We start from the raw sequence: 26,890 nt of genomic DNA, 5'->3' as shown, positions 1-26,890 counted from the left end.
TAAATTATATATTTATATATAAATATATATGAATACATATTTATATTAATTTATAGCAATGACTCGTGACATTATTTCAATATTAAATAATATTATAAATTTTTTATGTGAAAATAGTGTAACATGCACTGATTATCTTTATTGGAAAGTACGTGCATATCCTTGGAAAATATTTGAATTGTCCACAAAATAAATTAAAATATTAACAAAAAACTGTATAATATTCACTATTTGCCATATTTAAATGGCTTATGAAAATAACCTGATGATAATTTCACCTAATGAGAAATTGATGCTAAGTAGATTCAAAACTAACAAACACAGTAAACAGCGCATATAAACTGCGATATGCTGATTAATTTGATATTGCCAGTGAAATGGAGTATGAATATTCAATATATATAATCGCTCAACTCTTGCTCCTATCTGAAATGTCAGTCTTTGGTGTGACGGGTCTTTGAAGGCAGCCTGAAAGAGTCTTTCCAGCAGTTTATCTAATAGCTTAAGAAAAATGAGTTCACAGCCGTGAGCTGAAGATTAAATCACAGGCATGTCATCGGAAGGCACTGATGGAGCGTATCAGTGTGTGTAGAGCGATCCAGCGTGGCCTTTAGCGGAGTGACGTCAGTCAGTGCGGACGCGTGATGCTGACCGGACAGATCCGCTTCACAGGTGTCAGAGACCCGGGTGACGGATCAAGGGGAGAGAAGGACAGATCTGTGGTTCTTCATGCCCACACCGTCACAGAGTCACGACTACAGGCAGAAAACGAGGTTCGTTTGATGAGAGTCCGCGGGTCATTAGAGCGCCGCCCTACAGGCCGTACAGGTAATGGCCGACATGATGCATGACGTCCTCGAGTGCTAATGAGAGTCCGCGGGTCGTTAGAGCGCCGCCCTACAGGCTCATTTGTGCTCCGAGGACGTCATGCATCATGTCTCGTGGTTCATGAACGAGCATCACAGTCATCACACAGCTGCAATTAGCCCAGTTAGCCTCAGACACCTGTCTCCAGGGACACACGGAGAAAACAACAATGGAAACGGCGTATTTCCCAGGAATGGATATTTCTGTAACACTGAGTCACACTTGTGTCTGCTTAGCTCAACAACACCTGTCTTATAGTTCACCGGCTGAATCAATCATGCAGAATCTTAAAGTGCCGTCTTGCCAGTGTTGTTGGGAGCACTATGTTAACTGTAAAAAAAATATTGTTGGTTTAACTTAAAAAAGTAAGTAACCCGGTTGCCTTAAAAATTTAACTTCATTGAAATGGAAATATTGAGTTAATACAATGAGGGAGATTGATTTAAAAATCAGAAACTAAAAATATTATGTAATTATTTAAATTGATTTGACAAAAGAAAAAAAATTGTGATTACAAATTATGAACATATTTTTATAGTGTACTGTATATATAATTGAATATATAGTTTTAAATAAATCCATGTGATGCATTGTGATTTTCTATGATGTATAAATACTACAATAATAAAATAATAATTTGTTTATATATATATATATATATATATATAATAGTTACAAATAGTATGATATATTTATATTAATTTAATATATAATTTTGTACAAAATAAATCACACTTTAATATAGAATACATTTTTTTTTAAATACATAAATTCTTAAATGATACAACCCCCTATTATGTATTGTAATTTTTTATGTTAAAATAAATATAATTTTAAACTGTATGCATAATTATTAACATAAATTGATTTTTGATTAATTTAACTATTTTGAAAATATACTTGCTCCTCATAGTTTTAACGCAGCTTCCCAGCACTGCTAATAAACGCTATGAAACATGTGTAAACCAATGATTGCTCAGAGCGGCTCCGTTATGATGAAGCCATCTATGATGTTCCTTGTATTTGAATCGTCTGAAAGCCTTCAGTGTGACGGTCTGTGGCGTCACGATCCATCACTGCGACGCGAGTAACCTTTGAAGCTGAAGTGCAGCTTCGTGTCTCCTCTAATGTCCCTGGCACTCGTTCTCCGCCAGTCTGCAGTGAAAGCCCAATTACTGACGCCCAATGCAAACACTCAGGCTACGTCTACAGAGCCGTATACACAGTTTTTTTTCTTTTTAACCAATACATATTTCATAAAATTATGTTGTTTAACACAATTTTATGTCTTAAACAGTGATTGTGTGAAATATCGCATTTAAATCCACCTCACTAATTTACTCCTAAAGTTCACAAATCAAGGATTCCACGGCTAATCAGACTTCATTAACCACTTTGCTACACTAAAGGAACGCTAACGCTGAAGGATGGCATGATGACAGATAAAGCCTCGGACACGCTCCGTAACGCCGGCGGAGCAAACGAACATCACAATCACACGGACAGGAAACGGACACGAGTGACGGTTCCGGCGGGATATTAGTGACCAAAGGCCTGTTTTTCTGAGCGTCCATCACTCATGCGCTGTTTCCGCCAGGTCACGCGGCTAATAGAGGACGACTCGGGTGATGAAAGCTGTGAACTGCCCTTTTAAAGGATTAGTTCACCTCCAAATGAACATTTCCTGATTATTTACTCACTCCAATGCCATCCAAGATGTTCATGTCTCTCTTTCTTCAGTGTTTGTTGAGGAAAACATTTCAGGATTTTTCTCCACACAATGGATTTCACATATAATAGATTCATATTTGTATGTCATGACTCATGCCACTTAAAAAAATATTTCAAAAAATTAATTTCACAGTATCAAACCTAATTTTAGAGAAATCTAAATCGGTTCATTTGTTTTAGCCATCATAAAATAAATTATTTTAAAACAAAATGAATGCAATTATTGACGTTTTTGTCACTATTTGGCAATTTCAAGACCAATTTTAAATCTTTAGATGACTATAAGTGTGTGCTGAATGGTCCTGTAAAGACTCGTGTTTACGATTCTGCCGAGCCGAGAAGACAAAAATGTAAAGAGTGGGATTACGGTGAGATTTTAATGATGTGAATATTGTCTAGAAATAAAAATTCCAGATACAGCATATTCATTTTTCATAAATTCTTGCACCAAACAACACAACAAGATGTCATTTAATAATAATAATAATTTAAGCTCCTTATTACGGAGCCGAATCTGTGCTGGCTTGTATTGGCCGCCTCCAGTTGTCCGTTTGTTAACGCCGTGACGTAACCGTGACGTTGGCTCGAAATTGGTCAATTATGCCTGGTTACATGATTTTAGCCCGATTTTGGCACGATCCGTTTGACGAAGGGTGTCGTGGGGATTCGTAAACGACAATGGGCGTCAGACGCAAGATTCGATGCTTCACGGCATCACGACATAAAGACTAGCATGTTTAATTTTTTTAACGGTTGTCTACGACGGTTCCGTCACATGTATGAGGCTGACCAATAGGAGCACAAGCTTTTCCGTACACAACTTTCAAAAATGGCGAAACAAAAGAGAGACGATGGTGCTAACGTTAAAACTAAACGGAAAAATATATAAGGAAACAATATTTTACCTCAAGTTCTGTTTGGAGGATTGACTCTTCGAGCAATCCCGGAGCGTGTCCATTGTCGGCTTTTCTTTCTTTTTTTACTTTTTTCTGAACTCAGGACAGCCAATACAACACTCATCGCTTCATCCATTGTTTGTTTACGTTCGTTTCCGGAAGTCACTCGCTACTATTCTCGATGACATCACGCGCGGCATTAAAGACGGGCCAGGAAGCAACGTGTAGTCTGACGTGTGTCTTGTCCACCACACAAGATTTTAGGAGTCAAAATCACGTAATCTGACACAGTGACTATCGTAACGGACACAAAAATTGTGTAATCTGAACCAGGCATTAGTCAAAATTAATAATGCAATTATTGATGTTTTTGTCGCTATTTGGCAATTTATTAGTCAAAATTAATACTGATTTATTGATGTTTTTAGTTATTGATGTTTTTTTTTTTTGTTTTTTTTACTTATTGGCTATTTATGCAACGGTTACCAGCTGGAGTGCCCTCTTGAGCCACCAGAGGGCACTCCAGATAAGACTATGTTTCACACAAACTACATTTCCCAGAACTCACTGCCCGGACTCATCATCACTGATCACATTCACCTGTACCTCATTCACTGATTGCATTCACCTGTGTCTCATCCTGTTAGTGTGTCTATATATACCTTGTGTTCACGTTCAGTGTTTGCGAAGTCTTGTTTAAGTGTTACACTGCATTTCTGAGCGTTTTCCGTGTTTGTTTTCTGGTTTTTGACGTTTGATTGTTCTTGGATTTTGATTACTGCTGCCTGCCCTGACCTCTGCCTGTTTCCCGGATTCCCACTGTGTATTCTCCATTGTCCTGTCTGCTTATCCTCGACCCTGCCTGTACGACTAATCTTAAATAAAGCTGCATTTGGATCTTCATCTCCAAGTCTCGGAGCAGTTCGTAACAATTTATTTATTAGGGATAATTCTGTCAAAAGTTAAAATGTCGTCCCAAACCTGCATAAATTTTGTTTCTTCTGTGGAACAAAAAAGATGATTGATATTTGATATATTGATGATATTTTCTCCATCCAATTAAAGTAAACTGAAAGTCAACGTTCTTCAAACATCAGTGTCCTGCGAGAGGAATACAGTCAGGCGGGTCGGGAGTGACACGGGGGCGAGTGAATGACTAGCGTGATCTGCATTAAAGTCCAGTCGTGACACACACGCTTCCATCTCTGTTTGGTGCAGGATCGCACCTGACGCCGCTCTCACACACACACACACACACGCCGTGAGCGATGGTGGAGCACAGCGGCCAGCAGACGTGATTTATCACAACAACTACACACACTGTTTGTGCATGGCTGAAAATAATGTCCTCGTGTTCCTGCGCTCCAACACACATGAAGAAGAACAGCCGGCGAGTGAAACGAGGAAACGGTTCTTGTTTGTTTGCGAGCGCTTGACGGGGACGTGATGTATATATGCTTTATTTGCAGCACAGCCCTGGTCACCGGGGACTCGGCTCGTGCTGAACGTGAAAGATTAATGTAAAACATCATGTAATGTTATCAGTAATGTGGAGAACGAGTGATCGCCCCTGTGCATGAGATGCACAAAAACAACAACAAGTCAAATATTAGTGCAAATGTGAAAAATGTACTAGTCAAACATGCGATTCTCGTCGCTTGATAATCTTAAGGTTGAGCCGCTGTAGTCACTCGGACTATTTTAACGATGTCTTTAATAACTTTTCTGGGCTGGTAAGTTTCAATGACAATAGAAGCCTATGAAGGAGTGAGATTTAATCACCTGTATCTTAATGTGTGTTGAAAGTCTGACGGGGTTGAGAGTCATTACTGGGGTGAACTATCCCTTTAAACTAACGTGTTATGCTAACAAGCTAGCGTCCACAGGCCACAAAATAACACATTAGTGGACCGGAGGGAATAATATGGATTTTTTTTCTAGAAAACTTACTTGTGTCTATGTGTGTTTATTTCCAAAAACTTTCCAGGGCCTTGAATTTTTTTTTTTCTGTCAGATTCACAAACTTTCAAGGATTTCAGGGACCCGTGTGCGGATTCACGTTTTCGATTAGCTCTGCATAAAGAGAACGACCCTGTTTTAAACATCATAGACAGTAAATCTCACTCTGTTGGCCTGAAGGTTCGGCGTATGAGAGATGAGGCAGTGAAGGCTCCAATCAATGCCGTCTAGAACAGGCGCCTATTTCAATTACACCCCATGATGAGCCACACACACACACACACACACACACACACACACCCCATCAAGATTAATGGCTCCAGCGGTGTTAAAGTGGGTCACCTGTGGGTCCGCATGCTCTCCATCTCTGCATGGAAAGCTCCAGTTCTCCTCTATATCAGTGTCAGTGTTCCTGAACTCATGAAACGCCTCCATTGTAGGAACACGAACACGTCTCAATATTCCTCATTATAATAATTAATGCGCAGAATAAAGGGGCGGGGCCTGGTTGAGTTAGTTAGTAGTGTGTTAAACTGGCGGTTATGGAAAGAGGCGGGACTTTCCTAAACACACTAGAAGCGCTCAACCAATCACAACACACTGCTCCAGCCGACCAATCAGAGCACAGTGTGCTTTTCAGGAGGAGGGGCTTCATAGAGACAGGAAGTAAACAGAGCGTTACTGACAGACTGGGAAGAGAGGAGCCGCAACAATGGAGAATATGAGGAGAATAATCAACATTCAAGCAGGAAAACCTGTTCTAGGAGAGCCTGAAACATCATCACACATCTATCCATCCATCTATCTATCTATCCATCCATCCATCCATCCATCCATCCATCCATCCATCCATCCATCCATCCATCCATCCATCCATCTATCTATCCATATAAAAGTGCTTTATGTCCCGAGAAACACAAAACTCCTGTATAAGCTGTAAGCTCTAACCCTCACTATTTTTGTCACATAAAAGGCTAATAAGATGATAAGAGCCGTTTAAAATTAAACGCAGGATTTACTTCAATGGCCTGTCATACGTGGACTTCTGCTTGATTTGTAGTCTGATTCCTTAATAAAACATAAATAAATAAATATATAAATGAATGTCTCAGCGTGAGATAAAATTAGCATGTTCTTCATCCGCATCCCCTCTAAAAATGAATATGTAATGTTCTAATTATAAACGTATTAAATCACCCTGTTTAGGGAACGGCACACTCCTCTGGCATGCGTCTCTTCAATCTATTCATTTCCTCTGTGACGTCTCTTTATAATGTTAAAGCTTTTAGCAATTAGAAGAGATCATCTTCAATACCGCATTTTACTCTTATCATTCGTTCGTTCTTCTGCTGTTTATGAATAATAATAACAATAACTTACGACCTTCCTGTGAGTGAACAGATGAAGCAGTTTCTCCTGCATAAATGACAGAAGGTTTGACTTCTGAAGGAACATCAGGCACTTTATCTCCAAAAGTCAAGGAAATATAGAGCAGTTTAGTTTTTTATGTCAACGAACATTCATTATTGATGAGTCTAAATTAATTATCAAACCCTGCGTGGCTGAATAAACCACGTTTGAAAGATTATATGATGTATTTTTGATCAGAGAGAATGTTTTACATTAATGTTTCATAATACACATTCCTAGTCTTTTTATGATTGATTACAGGTCAAACATTTATTGATTAGAAATAATGCGCCTTATGATCAATCACCCCTCCCCCTCTTAAATCCCAATGAATGCATATGGAATTATACATTTCCACCCAACATTCTATATATTCCACTTCTAGAGTTCTAAACTTGAGCCGTGTTGCCATGACAACTTCTCAAACATTCCAAACGCACCATGGTAACCTGAGTCATGTGACACAGTGCTCGACTGTGATAGGCTATACTGCCCCTGTCAGGTGACGCGCGGTACTGCAGGATTGTGGGTCAGTAAACGTTTGTTCCAGAGATCATCTCTACAATGCAGAGATTACTGCAAACACATAAATACAATGTCCTGGCTTAGCCTGTGCAATCACACACAGATAAAGGGGAAACGTGTGTGTGTGTGTGTGTATGTGAGGTGGGTTAAGGAAAGAAAAGCAAGAATGTTTCTGTGTAACAAGTGTAGCTTAATGCATCATTCCTGTGGTGTGTTCTTGATTTATCTATACACGTGTGTGTGTGTGTGTGTGTGTGTGTGTGTGTGTGTGTGTGTGTGTGTGTGTGTGCCACTAAATATAGCCTAACATGAATTAAACACACAGCTGGGGTGTCAAAGAAAGCAACTGTGACCCAACTAACAATGTAAAAAGTTGCATTTATGTGGTCAAAAATACAGTAAAATATTCTGAAATATTATCATAAATTAAAATAACTATTTTCTATTTGAAGATTTTGTTAAATGTAATGTTTTCATGTGATGCAATGCTGAATTTTCAGCAGTTTTGAAAAAAAAAATACAGAAAGGACATATTAAATGGATCAAAAGTGATATTTTATAATCATAAAAAGACTATATTTCAAATAAATGCTGTTCCTTTGAACTTTCTATTTATAAAAGAATCATTCAAAAATGAATCGCAAACATATGAACTGTTTCAACACTGATAATAATCATAAATGTTTCTTGAGCATCAGATCATCATGATAATCATGTGACACTGAAGAAAACAGATATTTTACATTGGAATAATATTTCACCGTTTTTACTGTTTTTTTTATCAAATAAAGAGAACAACATAAATGAATTATGCCAAATGTGTAACGGCCCGTGTATTTTCTTTTCTTAAACCCGAAACACACACATGAAATTAAAAAACACAGTATTTACAGCAGAAGTCAGCTTGGCTGTCGCACAGGAGAAGAAATCACACATATAGATGTTATTTTACGCTCTTATATGATTATATATTACGTAAATTAACAGTGTGTGTGTTGTGTTTGTGAAGCTTTTAGCCTGTGGAGTGAGTTTGCTGGATTACACTGCGATCGACACACACACACACCCAGACAGAAGCTTGGACACACTCATGTTCGCCAGAGTCACAGATATTAGAGTTTACACAGGAATTTATATTAGTAAATGTTAAAATTAATATTAAATAAGATTAATAAAAGTATTGTTCATTCTTAGTTCATGTTAACTAATGTTGAATAATGAACCTTATTGTACAGTTTTATTTGTGAAATGTTATGATTGATCATCATTACCAGACTCTTATAAATGCTTTTATTATTACTGTATTACTGAAACTAGTCATGATGAACAACTAGCAGGTGTATCCAAACTTCTGACAGGTAGTGACATAATACACAGTCTGATCCAGCGGACAAAAGCTTAAAGCACAACACACACACACGCACGCACACACACACACACACACACACACACACACTTGACTCACTGCGGCAATCAATAGTGAATTCTTCCTTAAATCCTGCTGTGGATAAATTAGAAACAGCTTCATTATGAGTTATCTGTGGTGGACGGGACAGGAAGTGACACGCCGAACGCTGGCTAACACACACACACACACACACACACACACACACACTGATAAGATTAAAGTGATCACATCATCATGACAGCAGCTTACAACAAAAAAAGCAGCAGTTTATGATGAAGCGATGATAACTGTAACCTAAATAGAGAGTTCTGAGTTTATTTCAAGGTATTAAAATAATAAAATATATCAAATAAAAGCTATAGTGATGAGATTTAGGATATAAACTAGAGAACTGCGGCCACAGGAAGTGCATCAACTTGTAGCATTTTTTAATTTGCTTATGATTATTGTCATCACTTCCAATGAAAACATCCCGTATTATAGAGGAAAAAAATATAGTATTCAGTATTATTTCTTTTTCTGTACTGAATTATAATTATTCAAAAAAAAAAAAAAAAAAACCAACAAAAAAAAAAAAAACTTTTGTAGCATTTTTCTATGGAAGGAAAGATTATTAACGAAAATAACACAATTATTAAAGAAAATATTTAAATTAGTTATACATTTTTTTAAGTTCTCAATTTAGATACTTTGCAGTACAAATACCCCATTTTTGTATGGAACAATAATTAACAAATAATTTAAAAATATGTCATTATGTCTCCCATGCTGTTGATAGAACAGAACTGTATTAAACATGGATGTATTGAATACGCTTGACATGAACGAACTGGACGTCACATGACCTGATAAACCATGTTTGCAGGACAGCAGGTGTGCAGGAACGCACAGGCTCATCTGTCATGATCATCACGAGACGCCCTCTTTCATTCCATCTCCCAGAGACGAGCATCAGCACACGGGCGATAAATTAACCCAGTTACGTCCGACGGGGGAAAGATGAGCGTTTAACTCTTCTCTGATGAGGACTGATGAACACACTGAAGTTACGGACTCTTCAAACATCAGGCTCATGAATCGCATTCGCATTAAAAACAGCAGAAATGTAAATGCATTGATGCAGCCCTTGGTTTTCAACACTCCACACAGAAATACAGAAAACGCACAACTTCACGACCGTGTGTTTCATTTAACAGCTGAATCACTGATCATTTACTTCTACTGATGTCTCGCATCGTAAACATCTGGCTTTGTGTGACGTTTGAGAGTGAACGGATCCTTATCTTTAAGAGTGTAGGATGTTAAAGTCAGTAAAGTTCAATCCCGTCTCAAACACAGACTGATCTTCAAATCACACCAACACTAACATCAACATCAGCAGCTTCCTTTAAAAGCGGAAAAAGCAGAGGAACCAACACCTCAAACCCAACACACACACACACACACACACACACACACACACAGGCAGCAAACGCTAAACACATCTCTTTAGTCTAATCCTCCAGCTCTGGGCTGTTAAAGGGGTCGCCGGATGCTGTGATCACTTCCTGTGATTCTTTACGGAGTTCATGTAAAGTTTGTTACACACTTTGTTAAAAATTAACGGTTGTGTAAATCAACACACGTTTACCTCCTCAAGAACTGTATGGGGAGTATGCAAATATGGGAAATATGCTAATACAGGAAATACTGTATACTAATATGGGGAATATACTAATATGGGGAATATACTAATATGGGAAATATACTAATATGGGAAATATACTAATATGGGGAATATGCAAATACGGGAAATATGCTAATACAGGAAATATGCAAATATGGGGAATATGCAAATACGTGAAATATGCAAATACAGGAAATAAGATAATACAGGAAATACTGTATACTAATATGGGAAATATGCAAATACAGGAAATATGCTAATAAGGGAAATATGTTAATACGGGAAATATGCTAATAAGGGAAATATGTTAATACGGGAAATATGCTAATATGGGAAATGTGTAAATACAGGAAATATGATAATACAGGAAATACTGTATACTAATATGGGAAATATGCAAATACAGGAAATACTGTATACTAATACAGGAAATATGCAAATACGGGAAATATGCTAATATGGGAAATATGTTAATACGGGAAATATGCTAATATGGGAAATATGCAAATACAGGAAATATGCTAATACCGAAAATATGCTAATACAGGAAATATGCTAATATGGAAAATATACTAATATGGGAAATATGCTAATATGGGAAATATGCAAATACAGGAAATATGCTAATATGGGAAATATGCTAATATGGGAAATATGCTAATACGGGACAGTCCGTCAGCAATCGTGGGCGGAGCATCAGCAATATGACATCATATTGCTCAGAAAATCCAAACGTCTTGATTATTGAGCGTTTAGACTTTTTGAGGTTAAAAAAAGGAGTGAATGTGTTTTATTATTGTACTATGTTGGTTGTGTCCACACACTGCGCGCACACACACACACACACACACACACACACACATTTATATACAAAACAGCATATAAAGTGAATTTTGCATCCGATGACCCCTTTAATGGACCCATGGCCTGGCATTCTCCATCTTCAGGATAAAGAGCAGAGCCGTCTCACCTGAGTGACTTTGTCTGTGACGTTGTGTGTGCGGTCGATGAGTTTGCAGGGGGCGATGATGTCCATGTCTCCGGGCGGGAGGGAGATGAGCGGGTCCGCTTTAAAGTCCACGAAGTTGAGCGTGATCTGGGGGATTTTGCTGATGGCGCGGTAACGCATGAGATCCGAGTCCGAGGTAGAGTTCAGGATGCTGGACTTGTTGTTCACGGCTCCTGAGGAAACAAACGTCGGAAATACTCTTGACATTTCACAGTGTTTTATTAGCAAATCAAACTGTATTATATAAAATATATACATATTTAAATATGTCATTGAGGTGATATCTAAGGGATAAAATGATTGATTTGAAGTGGAGTGTAAATGTCACGGTGTCTTCTCACCCGTGCTGCTGCATATGGGTCGGGTTCGGTGCTTCCGCTCCCATTCCGGCCGCATGGCCTCGATATCGTCCACCGACGACGCGCGCCGCATGCTGTGAAAGCTCTCGCGCGAGCGGCTGTTGCTCAGGCTGCAGTTGGACACGGTGGCGTCCGGGTCGAGCCGGCGCGGTCGAGGCGAGGACTGACCCAGAGGCAGCGTGACGGGGTGCGGGGGGGCCGGAGGAGGAGACGAGGGGTCGCTGCCCAACAGGTCACGAGAGGACGGCGAGGTCACGAGGCTGGTGGAGCGGGTGGAGCCGGCGGCCACACGGGGGCGCTCGTGTTCTGGCAGCGAGAGGAGTTCGCCCAGCGCCAGGGATTCGGGGCTCGAGCCGCTGGGGAAGCCCGCTCCTCGCCCCGCCTCGGGATCCTCCCGCAGAGAAGATTTACTGTTGTTCCGGGAGTTCAGGAGCGGGAGGCGTAAACGGATGCCTCGAGCGCGATCTGACACACACACACACACACACAGGAAACATCAACACACATTTTTGTGTGCATCTTTTATCAACATTTTCCACACTGGCAGGGAAGGGCATTTTTCAAAAAAAATATAGAATTCGAATATTTGTGCCTATAAAAATCAAATATTCGTTTTATTTAAATGACGTTTAACAAAAAAGAACATGTTTGTTAAGTTTAAGGTAGAAAAACACACAGAGAAACATTAGAGATATTAGACTCAAGTTAAGACTTTGTTTGATCATTTACCACACATGCAGGTTTTAATATGTAAATGATCTCTTTTGCATTTTTGCATGTGAAATATGTTACAAAAACCCAGCTGAAGACTAAATGTTAGTAATATTGATAACAATTTACAATAAGGTTCATTAGTTCGTAATACGTATTTAATAACATGAACTAACAAAGATTATTAATCTTTTTTAATGTTAGTTCACAGTACATTAACTAATGTTAACAAATAAAACCTTTAATCTTAAAACGTATTAGTAAATGTTGAAATTAATATGAACTAAAATTAATAAATGCTGTAGAAGAATTGTTTATTATTAGTCCATGTTAAATAATGTAGTTAATGTTAACCAACAAACCTTTTATATTTTATACAGTAATTAATTATTGTATTACTGAGGGCGGTCATATGTTAATGAGCTGAATTTGCATGAGTTTCTCATTACAGTCACTTGTGATAACTGGATTTTAAAATGGAAGAAAGATATATATAAATATAATATATATATATAAATATATATAAAGCATAAAATATAATATATATAAAGCAAAAAAATATTATATATACAATATATAAATATACATAAAGCAAAAAATATAATATATATAATGTATAAATATATATAAAGCAAAATATATTTTTCTGATTGGGCAGCTTAGTTTGTGTTAAGGTCTTTTTAATGTGCTAATTAAGGTAATGTTATAATAGATGTAGCGTTGAACGAATGAACGTACTGGAGTGACGCCACAGCAGAGGCAGCTTGTGATTCAGATCCTGGGGGTCGTGCAGTTTATCGTCCGGCATGACCTCAAAATTCAGAATAAACATGATCACCACGCCATCTTCATTCTTTACAGGAACCACATCCACCAAACACAGGAAACACACACCTGTGGGAAACACAGAGAGAGAGAGAGAGAGAGAGAGAGACATTCACTTAACATGCCTCCTTATAAGTAACTTCAAGTATTTGGTCTCCATCAGTGTTGTTGTTTAATGACATCGAGAATACCGTTCAAAAGTTCATTTATTTCAGTAATTCAACTTAAAAGGTGAAACTAATATATTATATCAACTCATTACATGCAAAGTGAGATATTTTTTAGATCCTTTATTTATTATAATTGTGATGATTATGGCGTACAGCTTATAAAAACCCCAAAGTCAAAAGAAGTGAAAAGCTTTTCATTAGTCAAAATTATAAGAAATAAAGGCTTGAAATATCTCACTTTGCATGTAATGAGTCTATATAATATATTAGTTTCATCTTTCAAGTTGAATTACTGAAATAAATGAACTTTTGCTCACTATCATAATTTTTCGAGTTTCGCCTGTACATTTCTATAATTAACTTGGTCAATTAAATGCATGTAAAGGCAGGCTATTTTTAACCATAACATGTACATTGATGTCGTTGCCAGCGGCGATCTCATCATATCATTTTCCGTCGCTGATCTGGTGGAACTAAAGCATACTGTTGAATCATGGGAATCCTCTCATGGACTAGTTAAGTGAACAACTATCATCTGCCAGCAAAATTAAGCCTGATTACGAACACTGTGTGTGTGTGTGTGTGTGTGTGTGTGTGTGTGTGTGTGTGTGTGTGTGTGTGTGCGGCTACATGACGAAAACACATTCTGAAAAAGTAGAGATGCTCGCTTAGTAGTAGTAGGATTAGATGCACCGATATGAACATTTTGGCTGATACTGATTATTCATACCGATAACTATAAACATACATATATTGGCCGACACACACACACACACACACACATATATATTGTGCATCCCTAATGCTTAGATTTTATAATAAAGCAAAACATACACATCACATGATATTGAAGTCGGACAAAATAACAGATTTTTACATCTTTAGCAAAGCTGTACGATCATGAAGATCCCAGTACATTCACTATAATTGACCAGTAAAGTCACACAACATCAGATAAACACACACACACACACATCCTGACTCTGACCATCTGTGAGTCTCACACACTTACCTGATCTGAGAACACAATCAAACTGGAGCAACGACTGAGTGACGGACCGCAGATTCTCATCAATGAACGGAGACACACACGACGACACACACGGCGACACACACGGCGACACACACGGCGACACACACAGAGAAAAAACACGGAGACACACACGGACACAGAGATGCTCTGTAATCCCAGCTGTGTTTGGACCAGAGAAACTACACACGGATTACAGGTCCACTAATGCCATCTGTGTGTGTGTGTGTGTGTGTGTGCGTGGAAAAAGAGCACAAACATCTTCCTCTTATCGTAGAGTTAATATAGTGAGGGCCGAATGTCCGGTTTAAAAGTAACACACATAAACACAATGCAGATTTGACTCGAAATCAAACAAAAGTGTTCAAGAACACACTATAACAATGAGGAAAATCCATTTGAATCCATCACTGACAATCTGACATGAACTCATGGTGTTTTTTTAAAGGATTAAATGCAAAATATCATGTTTCTCTGAAATGAGTTTCTGCACATCTGACCATCTTATCTCAACTGCGGTCGCGCTCGTCTAAACACTGATCAAGAACTCTTTCCCACAGCTGGAAATCTGCTGTATTGGGGAAGATAAACGGAGAAGAGTTAAAACACAGTCAATCAGTCTGAATCGTGGACTGATACGTATATTAGAGAAATATAGATATATTAGAGAAATATATAGATATATTAGAGATATATCAGCAGATCTCCAGATGAATACTGTGACTGTATGAATGAATGCATACATAACAATAACTACAAAAAGCCCTTTTGTCCTGCAGACCCATAATCCCGGTCATCTAAACACACAGATGAACACGCTGAACACACACACACACACACACATGTGCAGATTAAGAGTCAGGAGGAGGGATTTGACTGCAATTCATTACGATTCTGTCCACTTTACAGGACTAATACACTCTAAGATTCAGATGCCACACACACACACACACAAGCATACACACACAGACTCTATCACACACACACACACACACACACACACACACAAACACACATACACACACACACACTCTATCACACACATACATGCACACAAACGCAAGCATACACACACAGACTCTATCACACACACACACACACACGCACACACGCACACACACACACACACACACACACACACACACACACACACACACACACACACACACAAACAAACATACACACACAGACTCTATCACACACATACATGCACACAAACGCAAGCATAAACACACACACACACACACACACACACACACACACACTACATGTGTATATTTTCATCATCAGCATGTCTGGTTATATAATCCCAGTAAAGTGCTCCGAGACCCAAATCACTGAAGTCCTGCTTAAATAATAGACACGGTAGAACAAATTAACATAAATCAGACGAGAAAAAACATCAGGATATAAATACTTTTTTTTTTTTTTACTTTTTTTTTACTAAATGAAGAACAGTCACTTTCTTCTGACTAGACAAATAAATACAGAAACAATAATGCACTGTGAACAGTCACTGTGACAAGAAGACAATAAAATAATAAATATATAATATGATTTTCACTTCATGAACCAGCTCATGTTCTTAAAGGGACAGTTCACCCAAAAATCCTTTGCTCGCCCTCGAGTCGTTCCACTCCTGTATGACTGTCTCTCTTTTTCAGAACAAAAAAATCAAACGCTTTGAAGAACGGTGGGAACCAAACCTGCGTTTCTCAGACCAAATTCAGGTGAACGGTCCCTTTAACAAATGTCTCTGGTATTACAGTGCACGTCTCACCAGCCAATCAGATTATGAGGAATAAATCAAGCCCCGCCCCACATTGCTTCAGTCTGTGTATTTTGAGTTTCTGATGTTTCTTGTTATGAAGATTCAGTGCAGGATGAGTGACAGCAGCGGCTCAACCCTATTCAAACATCATCCAGATCCGCATCATCCGACACCTGATGATCCCAATAATCCCATTAATCCCACTGTCTTATGGAGGATTACAGTGGATGAGGAAGGATTTAAGAAGCAACACAATGACCTGCTGTGACCCGAGATGTGTCAAAGATGTGAGTGTTAACTAAAACTATATTAAAAAAAGTTTTCCGTAATTTAAATAAGATGGAGACACTGATGAGCAGCGGCCAGTAGAGAGTAAATCCCTGTTTGAAAGTAACGACGTTTCAAATAATGATTGTATTGATTGCATCGTTACACCAGTAGGTGGCGACAAGTGATAAGTGACTGTTACTGTAAAACATGTGTTTGTTTTTGAATCATTCATTCAAGAGATTCGTACAGAAACGCTGATTCATCCAGTAATGAAACAAGTGAAGTCTTTATGAGTGAGTCATTGAATCATTCATTCAAGAGATTCGTTCAGAAACGCTGATTCATCCAGTAATGAAACAAGTGAAGTCTTTATGAGTGAGTCATTGAATCATTCATTCAAGAGATTCGTTCAGAAACGCTGATTCATCCAGTAATGAAACAAGTGAAGTGTTTATGAGTGAGTCATTGAATCATTCATTCAAGAGATTCGTTCAGAAACGCTGATTCATCCAGTAATGAAACAAGTGAAGTGTTTATGAGTGAGTCATTGAATCATTCATTCAAGAGATTCGTTCAGAAACGCTGATTCATCCAGTAATGAAACAAGTGAACTGTTTATGAGTGAGTCATTGAATCATTCATTCAAGAGATTCGCTCAGAAACGCTGATTCATCCAGTAATGAAACAAGTGAAGTCTTTATGAGTGAGTCATTGAATCATTCATTCAAGAGTTTTGTTCAAAAACGCTGATTCATCCAGTAATGAAACAAGTGAAGTCTTTATGAGTGAGTCATTGAATCATTCATTCAAGAGATTCGTTCAGAAACGCTGATTCATCCAGTAATGAAACAAGTGAAGTCTTTATGAGTGAGTCATTGAATCATTCATTCAAGAGATTCGCTCAGAAATGCTGATTCATCCAGTAATGAAACAAGTGAAATCTTTATGAGTCATTGAATCATTCATTCAAGAGATTTGTTCAGAAACGCTGATTCATCCAGTAATGAAACAAGTGAAGTGTTTATGAGTGAGTCATTGAATCATTCATTCAAGAGATTCGCTAAGAAACGCTGATTCATCCAGTAATAAAACTTTTTTTTTTTTTTTACTAAAGATTCGCTTTTTTATTTTTTGGTACAATCTACAAGTGAAGTGGAAGAAGTGAAGTCTTTATGAGTGAGTTGTGGAATCATTCATTCACCCTTTTTGTTTTAATAATGAATAGAATGAATTACATGTTTGTTATATAGGCTGCAGAAATTAACATTTTGTTGCATGTTATTTTGTATTTTTTATTCAGAATCTCTTTTAAAAAAATGAAAACAAAAGTCATGATTCTCGAAGTGTCCAGAAACGTGCAGACTAGCGAACTCATTTAAGTGTTATTATATCTCCAAGGATTAACAGTTATAAAAGATTAATCACTGAGCAATATTTATTTTTTCTCTGAGAAGTCCAAGATCCGTTTATATGTTAACTAGATTAAAAAGTTAGTTGAGACAAACTTTAAGTTGGCTTGAGAAAGTTGGACCAGATAAGAAGTTTTAAAAAGCTGTTGTTTATTGCGAGGGACACGGCGCCACCTGGTGGACAAGAGCAAACATTATTATGTTTATTGAGCAATAAATGAACAACTGACTCTGACGTCTTTTATATAAATACAATAAATCATACACAAAAGTCTAATTCAACCTCAATGATCGTTAGATCAGATCGTAACGAGAAGAATGTAAATGTAAAGTTGATGTGTATTCAGATCAGGTTTTAATATTCTGGCTCTCTCTTTCTCTTTGATTTGTGCTGACGAATCGGTTTGTGGAGTGACGAGCACGACCCGTCGTCCCGTCCATCAGTGTGTGTGACGCTTGTGCTGCGTTTACATTTCTGGAGGACACACTGATCTCGCACAACAACAGTGTTTCACAGTATTAGAGACACGTACGGTCAGACGTTTGAATGATGGATGGATTGTGTTTTCATTGATTTTGAAAGAAATCTCTTTTGCTCACCAAGGCTGCACTATACAGGAAATATTATTACAATTTAAAATAACTGTTTTCTATGTGAATACACTCTTGGGTCAAATTTGGGTCAAATAAGCCATTGGGTTACATTTTAAAATTACATTCTCAACCAAACGTTTGGGATTATCCAAATTTGACCAAAAGTTGGGTTGAGTAATGATGTTGAAAATTAGTCTTTACTATAGTGAAGATAGTGTAATTTATTCCTGTGAATGTTCAGCATCATTACTGCAGTCGTCAGTGTCACATGATCCCTCAGATGATTCTTAATCATGACTATTGCTAATTGAAGATCATATTTAACCCAGGGTTAATGTAATCCTGCAGGTTATATTTCACCTTATTAATTCACCACAGTGTTAGAAGTAATGCCAGGATTACGAGTGTGTAAGCCGAGGTTAGTCCACTTCATTCATTTGTATAGTGCTCTTTACAACACACATTGTTCCAAAAATTAAAAATAAAGAAAGATAAAGAAAAGCAAGCAGCCAAAGAAAAGCTTCCTAGAATGTATAAGTAGACAAGAAATAATAATAACAATAATAATAATTATATATAGTCATTTTGATTATATAAAACAAACTTTGCAATATTATAAACGGCAATAAAAACAGATACAAAACCCCAGAGCATAAGCCAAGTGTGTGTGTGTGTGTGTGATCATGAGCCGCACATGCTTGAGTTCAACACTAGAGGGCAGAAGAGTCTGGGATATTCCACTGTTCTGGATGAGGCTCATCATTAACGATGGTTTATGCGGATTACTGATGATAATGATTACCTCATGCTGTAATCTACAAATGTGGGGTCATGTTTTCACTGTGCACATTAAATAATTGAGCTTTGAACGTCTTGATCCTGTCAGCATCTGTAATATGATGCAAAAATCACCCAGTTACCCGAGTTCAACATGAATAATATGATCTGGAGCGGGAGGAGGGTCAACAGATTTCACTGAGGCCACGACGGACGAATAAATATCAACCAAGGCTACTTAAAATCAAATTAGTTAGAGCTAAATATAAAGATCATAAACCATTTGAAAAATCACTAAAAATAATCAGCGAAAATCACCCAAATTTGAATGAAAATAACTAATAATTCTCGTAGGTGCAGTGAAAAATAACCATTAACACCAACACAAATGAAAGTGTTACCATTGAAAAACACCTTTAACTCTGGGGGAAATCACCAATGATACCAGCATAATCACAGCAAAAATCACCCATATTTTAGTGAAAATAACCAATAATTCTGGTGAAGAATTACTCATAGCTGCACTGAAATATCACTATTAATACCAACAAAAATGCAGGGGAAAATCACCCATAATTCCAGTGAAATAGTAACAGGCATATGGATCAGCAGATCTGAGATCAGAAAAGAGAAGATCTTTACAAAGAAATATTGAATGATTTTGCAATATTCATATTCACCCACCATGGCATTCTGAGTGGTATCATATTCAAAAACATGGTAATAGCATCATACTTATGATAGTAATACTCTCTCTCTCTCTCTTGTAGAAGTACAGCAGATGGTCTGTTCATCCATCAGTATTCAAATGAGCTCAGGTATCATTCAGTGATTGGGTGTCATCATGGGTCACATGACCAGTTGATTTTTGACTAGTGAAGATCAGATGTATTCAAGATAAGTATATTGCTGTGATTACAAACACAAGCTAAACATCCCTATCTGCTTTATAAAGATATTATAACTTCACAACAGTTTCCAAAAACAGCGGCAGTTCCTACTGGCTGAGTTCTTTTTGATTGGACCAATGACAGGAGTTAGGGGCGGGGCTATGTGTTTGACTGACCAATGGGGGCCGGAGTTGAGGAGACCTGTTTGGCTCAGCTTTACTATAAGTTAACACACTGCCATCAGGAGAGAAGAAAACCCTTTTCCTCAAAAGTTAATTGATCGTCCATCTCCAAAGTGTGTATTAGAGAGGGAACGGTCCAGGGTTTCTCATTAGCACATAAAAACACACCGAGGCGCTCCACATCTCCCTCCAGGCCTAATTGAGCTCTCGCTCCCTCACAAACGAGCGCAACCAGACACACACACACTCCTGAACGGCTGTCTCTGGGCTTTATTGGACCCAGCAGAGCCGCTGATTCGGGCTTTGATTTGACATGTTACAGAAATATCCATAAAGACAAAAGCAACAAATGATTTGCTTTCGTTTCAGGACAATAAAGCAGAACAAAACTTTCTAGAAATGCAACAGCCATTAAAATCAGTCAAATGTTCACCGGGAGATGCATATCAGGGGATCATAAAAATATAATAAAAATGTCATCTAGTGCTAAATCAACAGTGCGATCTTCATCTTTTATCACCCTGAAGGGGTTATTTTGCGACAGTGACTGGCTGACTCTCTGTATTATGAAACTGTGTATTAAAGAGGCCATTTTATTCCTAGTAGTCGTGATGATGTTTTCAGGCTCTCCTAGAACAGGTTTTCCTGCTTGAATGTTGATTATTCTCCTCATATTCTCCATTGTTGCGGCTCCTCTCTTCCCAGTCTGTCAGTAACGCTCTGTTTACTTCCTGTCTCTATGAAGCCCCTCCTCCTGAAAGCACACTGTGCTCTGATTGGTCGGCTGGAGCAGTGTGTTGTGATTGGTCGAGCGCTTCTAGTGTGTTTGGGAAATGTCCCGCCCCTTTCCATAACCGCCAGTTTAACACACTACTAACTAACTCAACCAGGCCCCGCCCCTTTATTATGCGCATTAATTATTATAATGAGGAATATTGAGACGTGTTCCCGGGAGAAACTCAAGACTACAGTGGAGGCGTTTCAGGAGTTCAGAAACACTGACACTGATATAGAGGAGAACTGGAGCTTTCCATGATCACACACACACAGCTTCAGTCTTTTCACATGGACTCTTCTTTCATGGCCAGACATCTGGACATCTCAAGGGTTTAACGTCTCAAAGTTTCGTTTGTCAATCTAGAAACCACTCAGAACACATTAGCAATAGCGTAGCGAACACTTGACGATAACACAGTGGCAGATCAGCCTCGACACTAACAACACACACACACATTCACTCAATTCACAGAGCTCTCTTTCACTGTTTAAATTACACACGACTGGTAAATATATCAAACCGCTAAAGTATTTAACCTGGCCTTAATTACCTTAAAAGATGGTTTACATTGCAATGTGGCTTCAAATATTAGATTCATTTAATTAGATTTGAAGGCCAAAAGAAAAGCTTGATTTTGCCATTTTACATTTTTACTGTAATTAAATGTATTCATAATATTAAATAATTTTTCTTACAATTTACAGTCAAATATTACAAAACCAATACTCCTTATTCTGTTACCTATACACCAACATTTTCTAGTGATACTGATGTATGATCACAACAAAAAAAAACAGGAACAGGAAGTGAACAGCACTACCCAGGTGAAAAGGAAATATATTTAAATTGTACTTATTTTGATATACTTAATGTATTTTAAATGTACCGTATTAAATATGTATTAAATGTGCTAAATTGAAACAACTTCAAGTATATTAAGTGTATTTTAATATGTATTTAAGTTCAATTTTAAGGTAATAGTAATATATTTTATTATACTAAATTGTGCTAAAATGGAACCATTTTAAGTACATTTAATGTAATATAATAGCACTTATTTAAAGTGTATTTTAATACACTTTAAATCGACTTTAGAAATACAGCATTAGTATATTTTTAGCTTCACATTAATGCGTTCTGAGTATATTTTAAATATAATTTCAGCTTATTAATAATGTATTAGTAGAACACTATTGGACCCACTATTAACATATTAAAAATATATTTTTCCAAAAACCATTTAATATAAAAATAATATATTTTAATGTATTAAAAATACATTTAAACATTTGAATTCAACAAAACCCAATAAAAAAAATATTTCTACAAAACACACAAACACTCTTTGAAAGATAAACTTTAATGCACTACATCAGTAAAGCATTATGAAAACTAAACAAAATACATTAACATAAAATGCATTGATTTGCAGAGGTATTAAACAGAACAAAAATAAATAAATAAATAAACTAACTGAAAGGAGTAGTTCACTTTTGAAAAAACTTTTGGTGATAATTTACTCACCCCCATGTCTTCCAAGATGTCCATGTCTTTCTTTCTTCAGTCGAAAAGAAATTAAGGTTTTTGATGAAAACATTCCAGGATTTTCTCCATATAATGGACTTCACTGGGAACCAAACAGTTCAGGGTCCAATGGCTAACAGTCAATTTGTCGTGAAAACATGAGAATTGGCTCAATTGCGAGAGTCTCGTGCTGAATGCTTGAGAGTTGGCAGCCCTGACAAATCTTTTTTCGAGTCAATTCATTCATTTCGTTCATTGAATGAACCTAATGACTCGGAAAAATATTTGTTAATTTTGATGAACGAGTTCAAATAGGAAAATCATGAACATGCATAACAGAACAGAGCAAGGCGACCATTTGAGCTTATAAAACTTAAACTTGTGGGTTTTTTTTTTTCGCTTGATAAGACCCTTATTCATCGTCTGGAATCGTTTAAAGCCCTTTGAACAGTTTGCACAGAAACTGTCTTTTGGACCTTGAACCGTTTGGTCCCCAATGAAGTCCATTATATGGAGAAAATCCTGAAATGTTTTCATCAAAAACCTTAATTTCTTTTCAACTGAAGAAAGAATGACATGGATATCTTGGCATGGGGGTGAGTAAGCTATCAGCTAAAGGTTTTTTTTTTTTTTTTTTAAAGTGAACTAATCCTTTAAGTCAAACAAAGTGAAATACAATAGCAAAAAGTAAAGTGGCCAAATCTTGAGTAAAAAGAGAAGTTCGTGACTTTTTCAGTCTGCCATAGACTCTTTTGGGGACATCAGAAACACTGAGGGAAATCTGGCAAGAATAAAAAAAAACAAGCATTAGTATAAACTTGTTCATTTATAATTCTAATAAAAAGCTGTCACTTTGTTACTTAATTCAGAACACTTAATGCACAAAAAGTCAGATATAATTATTATAACAAATAGGATTTTTCTTTATCATAAAGAATTTTCTAACCATTTCTGAGGTTTCAGGAAGACACAGCTCAGATGATCTTGGGCTTGAGCTGAATGAACCTCGTTTCATGGACTCCAGGGCCTCTTTGAGAGATGCTAATATCCCTGGAAGCTCTATAAGAAAAAATAAAGTCGCATGTTATACAAAGTTAGGGCAGAAAAAACACTAGTTTGTGTTCTTCATATATAATTTGTATTTTGTTTAAATGGTGAAACATATTTAATGAACCATTACTGTAACTTCCACCCTATTATTAAAGTAATTATTCATTATTAATAAAGACAGAACTTTCTATTGAAAGTTACAAGTTGGTGACAGCTGATAACGCCTTGATTAAATGTAAAAAAGCTGAATACCACTCATAAAATCATATAAATCAGTCCCTCGAGAAAAACACGATTATGTGATTGCATAATTCAATGCATAATCAGGCAAAATACATATTCATTTTTCAAATACGTGTTAATATATATAGGTCACTTAGTTACTTAGCTGCTACATGACACTATTGCCTTTTTTTGTTGTTTTTCACCAACAAAAAGTTACAAATCAAGAGGATCAACTACTACTTACTCGACTTGACCTCATCTACTCACGGTTGGGTTTAATAAAAAAAAATGTCTTTGCAATGTGCAAATTCCTTGGCTAGGCTAAATATTAAATATAAAATCTCTCATTTCATTATTTAACATCATTTTAATTTCTCAGTGCAAGATATTTAATAATTGGTTTTGTGAAAGCTTATAGTTGGTGATTACAACTTAATTTATTTATCGAATTGACATGAAAACTGACAGCCTACTAATAATTAATTAGATTTTACTATGAATTAAATATCACAGATGTGAAAGTTTTATTAGAGCTTAAAATATATTATAATATTTAAAACACAAGAAGTTACTTAGGGACAATCAAGCCTGTCGTGTAATCACCATTAATAACCTTTTTTTCTGCAAACACAGTGTGCAATGTTTTTATAGTTGTTTTATGTCACTGTCTAGATCTATAACAATTAAGTTGATAGACGTCAATGGATTAACTCGCTTTAGTGTCAAATCAACAGAAACGCCAGTAATCCACAGAACATCGTCATCAACTTCTGAAAATATTTTAAACTAAACCCAAAATGAGAATAAAGCCAATTATACTAATCACTTAAACTAATAAACTTACCACCAAGAAGTAAGATCTTTTCTGGCAGTATCTTGCTCTGTCCATGTCGTGGCGGCGCACCTCTGCGTTGTCCTCTTCACTGCTAATTGTTCGCGGGAGCTGACGACCTGGTAATCTGCTCGTGTGTTCTCTCAATATTAGATCGGTGCTATCCACATTCACTAGGTCCGAGCCAGTGAAATAACAAAGCAAAATTTGGAAAATACATGATTTCTGTTGAAATATCCGAAGTAGGAAATCTAGGAATACCACAGTGACAGTCAGTATCCGCTGTCCGCGCCCCGCCCAACATGTAAGTTCAAATGGCAGTGTGTGATTGGACAATTGCCGGCAAGCTTGTTTTGAAAAGATTGGCTCTGATTGGTCCAAATGAATGCAACTGGAAATATTAACTAACATCCACAAAAAAAGAAACAACTCTGTTTATATAAACCTAACATGCTTATTAACAAGTTTTTTTTAATTAATTTTGGCTAAACAAATGTAAGAGTCAAGCTTTAAGAAATTTATTTTGTTTTTCTAGTATGTACACCTGATCTTTTATGTTGATGTGTGCAAGTACTGGTATTCACTTGTTTTGTGGAAAAGACTATTTGATTAATTAATGCAGAAGTATAGAAGTGCATTACTTGTTAGTCAAATTTTAGTGCTTTTCATAATTATAACAAATTAATTTAAAAAAGTTAAACCTAAAACACATAATATAAAGTGTGAAATACATATGCATTGAGTTAAGTGTTGGTAGTATTACAAAAAGTGTGTTAGTTTTTGGTATATTTCTTAAAAGCTTAACTGAGCACATATTTATAATTAAAGTGCTACTTCTAGTCTTTGTAGAAATATACAATTAATTTCGATACATGTTTAATTGCCTTCATGTTAGGAAGGGAATTAAAGGGACTTGAATTTTTAAACTTGAAGTGAACACAAAAAATACTTTAATTTAGCAACAAGTATGCTTTCTGTAAATACACTAAAACTTCACTAAAACTGTTTGTTTTTAGCATATTTCTAAAAGTGTAATTAAGTGTATATTTATTAGCATTGCGTTTCTAGTAAAACATTTTTAAATATAATTAAAATATGTTTGTATTTAGCATATTTCTTAAAAATGTAATTAAATACCAATGTACTTCTAGTACACTTTTTAGAAACATATTTAAAGCATGATTGTCATTAGCATATTTATTAAAAATATAATTAAGCACACATTTATTAGCAATGTACTAATAATACTTTTTTAGAAATACATTAAAAGTATGCTTTTCTATAGTGTATTTCTTAAAAGTGTATTTAAACATATATTTATTACCAATGTACTTCTAATATACTTTTTAGAAATACATTTAAAGTATAATTATCATTAGCATATTTATTAAAAATATAATAAAGCATACATTTATTACCAATATATTACTAATATACTTTTTATAAATACATTAAAAGTATGCTTTTCTATAGTATATTTCTTAAAAGTGTATTTAAACATATATTTATTACCTATGTACTTCTAATATACTTTTTAGAAATACATTTAAAGTATAATTATCATTAGCATATTTATTAAAAATATAATAAAGCATACATTTATTACCAATATATTACTAATATACTTTTTATAAATACATTAAAAGTATGCTTTTCTATAGTATATTTCTTAAAAGTGTAATTAAATATATATTTATTACCAATGTACTTCTAGTATACTTTTTAGAAATATACTAAAATGCAATAAAATACATTTTTAGTACACTTTAAATAAGCATGTTGTAAATACAAATGTATTATAAACACACTATTTGTATTTCAAATATATTTTTAATACATTTAATACAACGTCTTTTTCACCTGGGTAATCCCAGTAAACACAGAACGTTCCCCTAACGTTCCCATATGGTTCCCATTTGGTTATTTTTTTGGGAACCAAATAAGAACGTTCTAAGAACGTTCTCTGTAGGTTTTTTTTTAATAACCTAAAGAGAACGTTCCGGGAACGTTCCCTGCAGGTTA

At 36.3% G+C, this 26,890-nt stretch overlaps 1 protein-coding gene and 1 long non-coding RNA gene across 4 annotated transcripts in view; both read right to left on the bottom strand.

Moving 5' to 3' along the window:
* kcnh2b (potassium voltage-gated channel, subfamily H (eag-related), member 2b) overlaps window positions 1-26,890 on the bottom strand; it is a 135,069-nt gene that overhangs the window by 45,434 nt on the left and 62,745 nt on the right. For all 3 annotated transcript variants that reach the window (XM_089125532.1, XM_089125530.1, XM_039656276.2), the window contains exons 3-5: window positions 13,280-13,435; window positions 11,813-12,295; window positions 11,433-11,644 (exon numbers count right to left, since the gene is read on the bottom strand). In XM_089125532.1, the coding sequence (XP_088981658.1) occupies window positions 11,433-11,644; window positions 11,813-12,295; window positions 13,280-13,435 (851 nt within the window). The remainder of the gene's footprint in view (window positions 1-11,432; window positions 11,645-11,812; window positions 12,296-13,279; window positions 13,436-26,890) is intronic.
* Window positions 22,860-25,854, bottom strand: LOC120479936 (uncharacterized). Its single transcript, XR_016149140.1, has 3 exons — window positions 24,881-25,854; window positions 23,708-23,820; window positions 22,860-23,542 (listed from the first exon to the last, which is right to left on the bottom strand). It is a non-coding gene; the product is annotated as an uncharacterized LOC120479936 (long non-coding RNA).

Source organism: Pimephales promelas, chromosome 22 (assembly GCF_988280905.1).
Source record: "Pimephales promelas chromosome 22, fPimPro1.hap1.1, whole genome shotgun sequence".
Taxonomy (NCBI): domain Eukaryota; kingdom Metazoa; phylum Chordata; class Actinopteri; order Cypriniformes; family Leuciscidae; genus Pimephales; species Pimephales promelas.
Note: the sequence above shows the minus strand (reverse complement) of the source record. Positions and strands in the feature narration are given on the sequence as shown.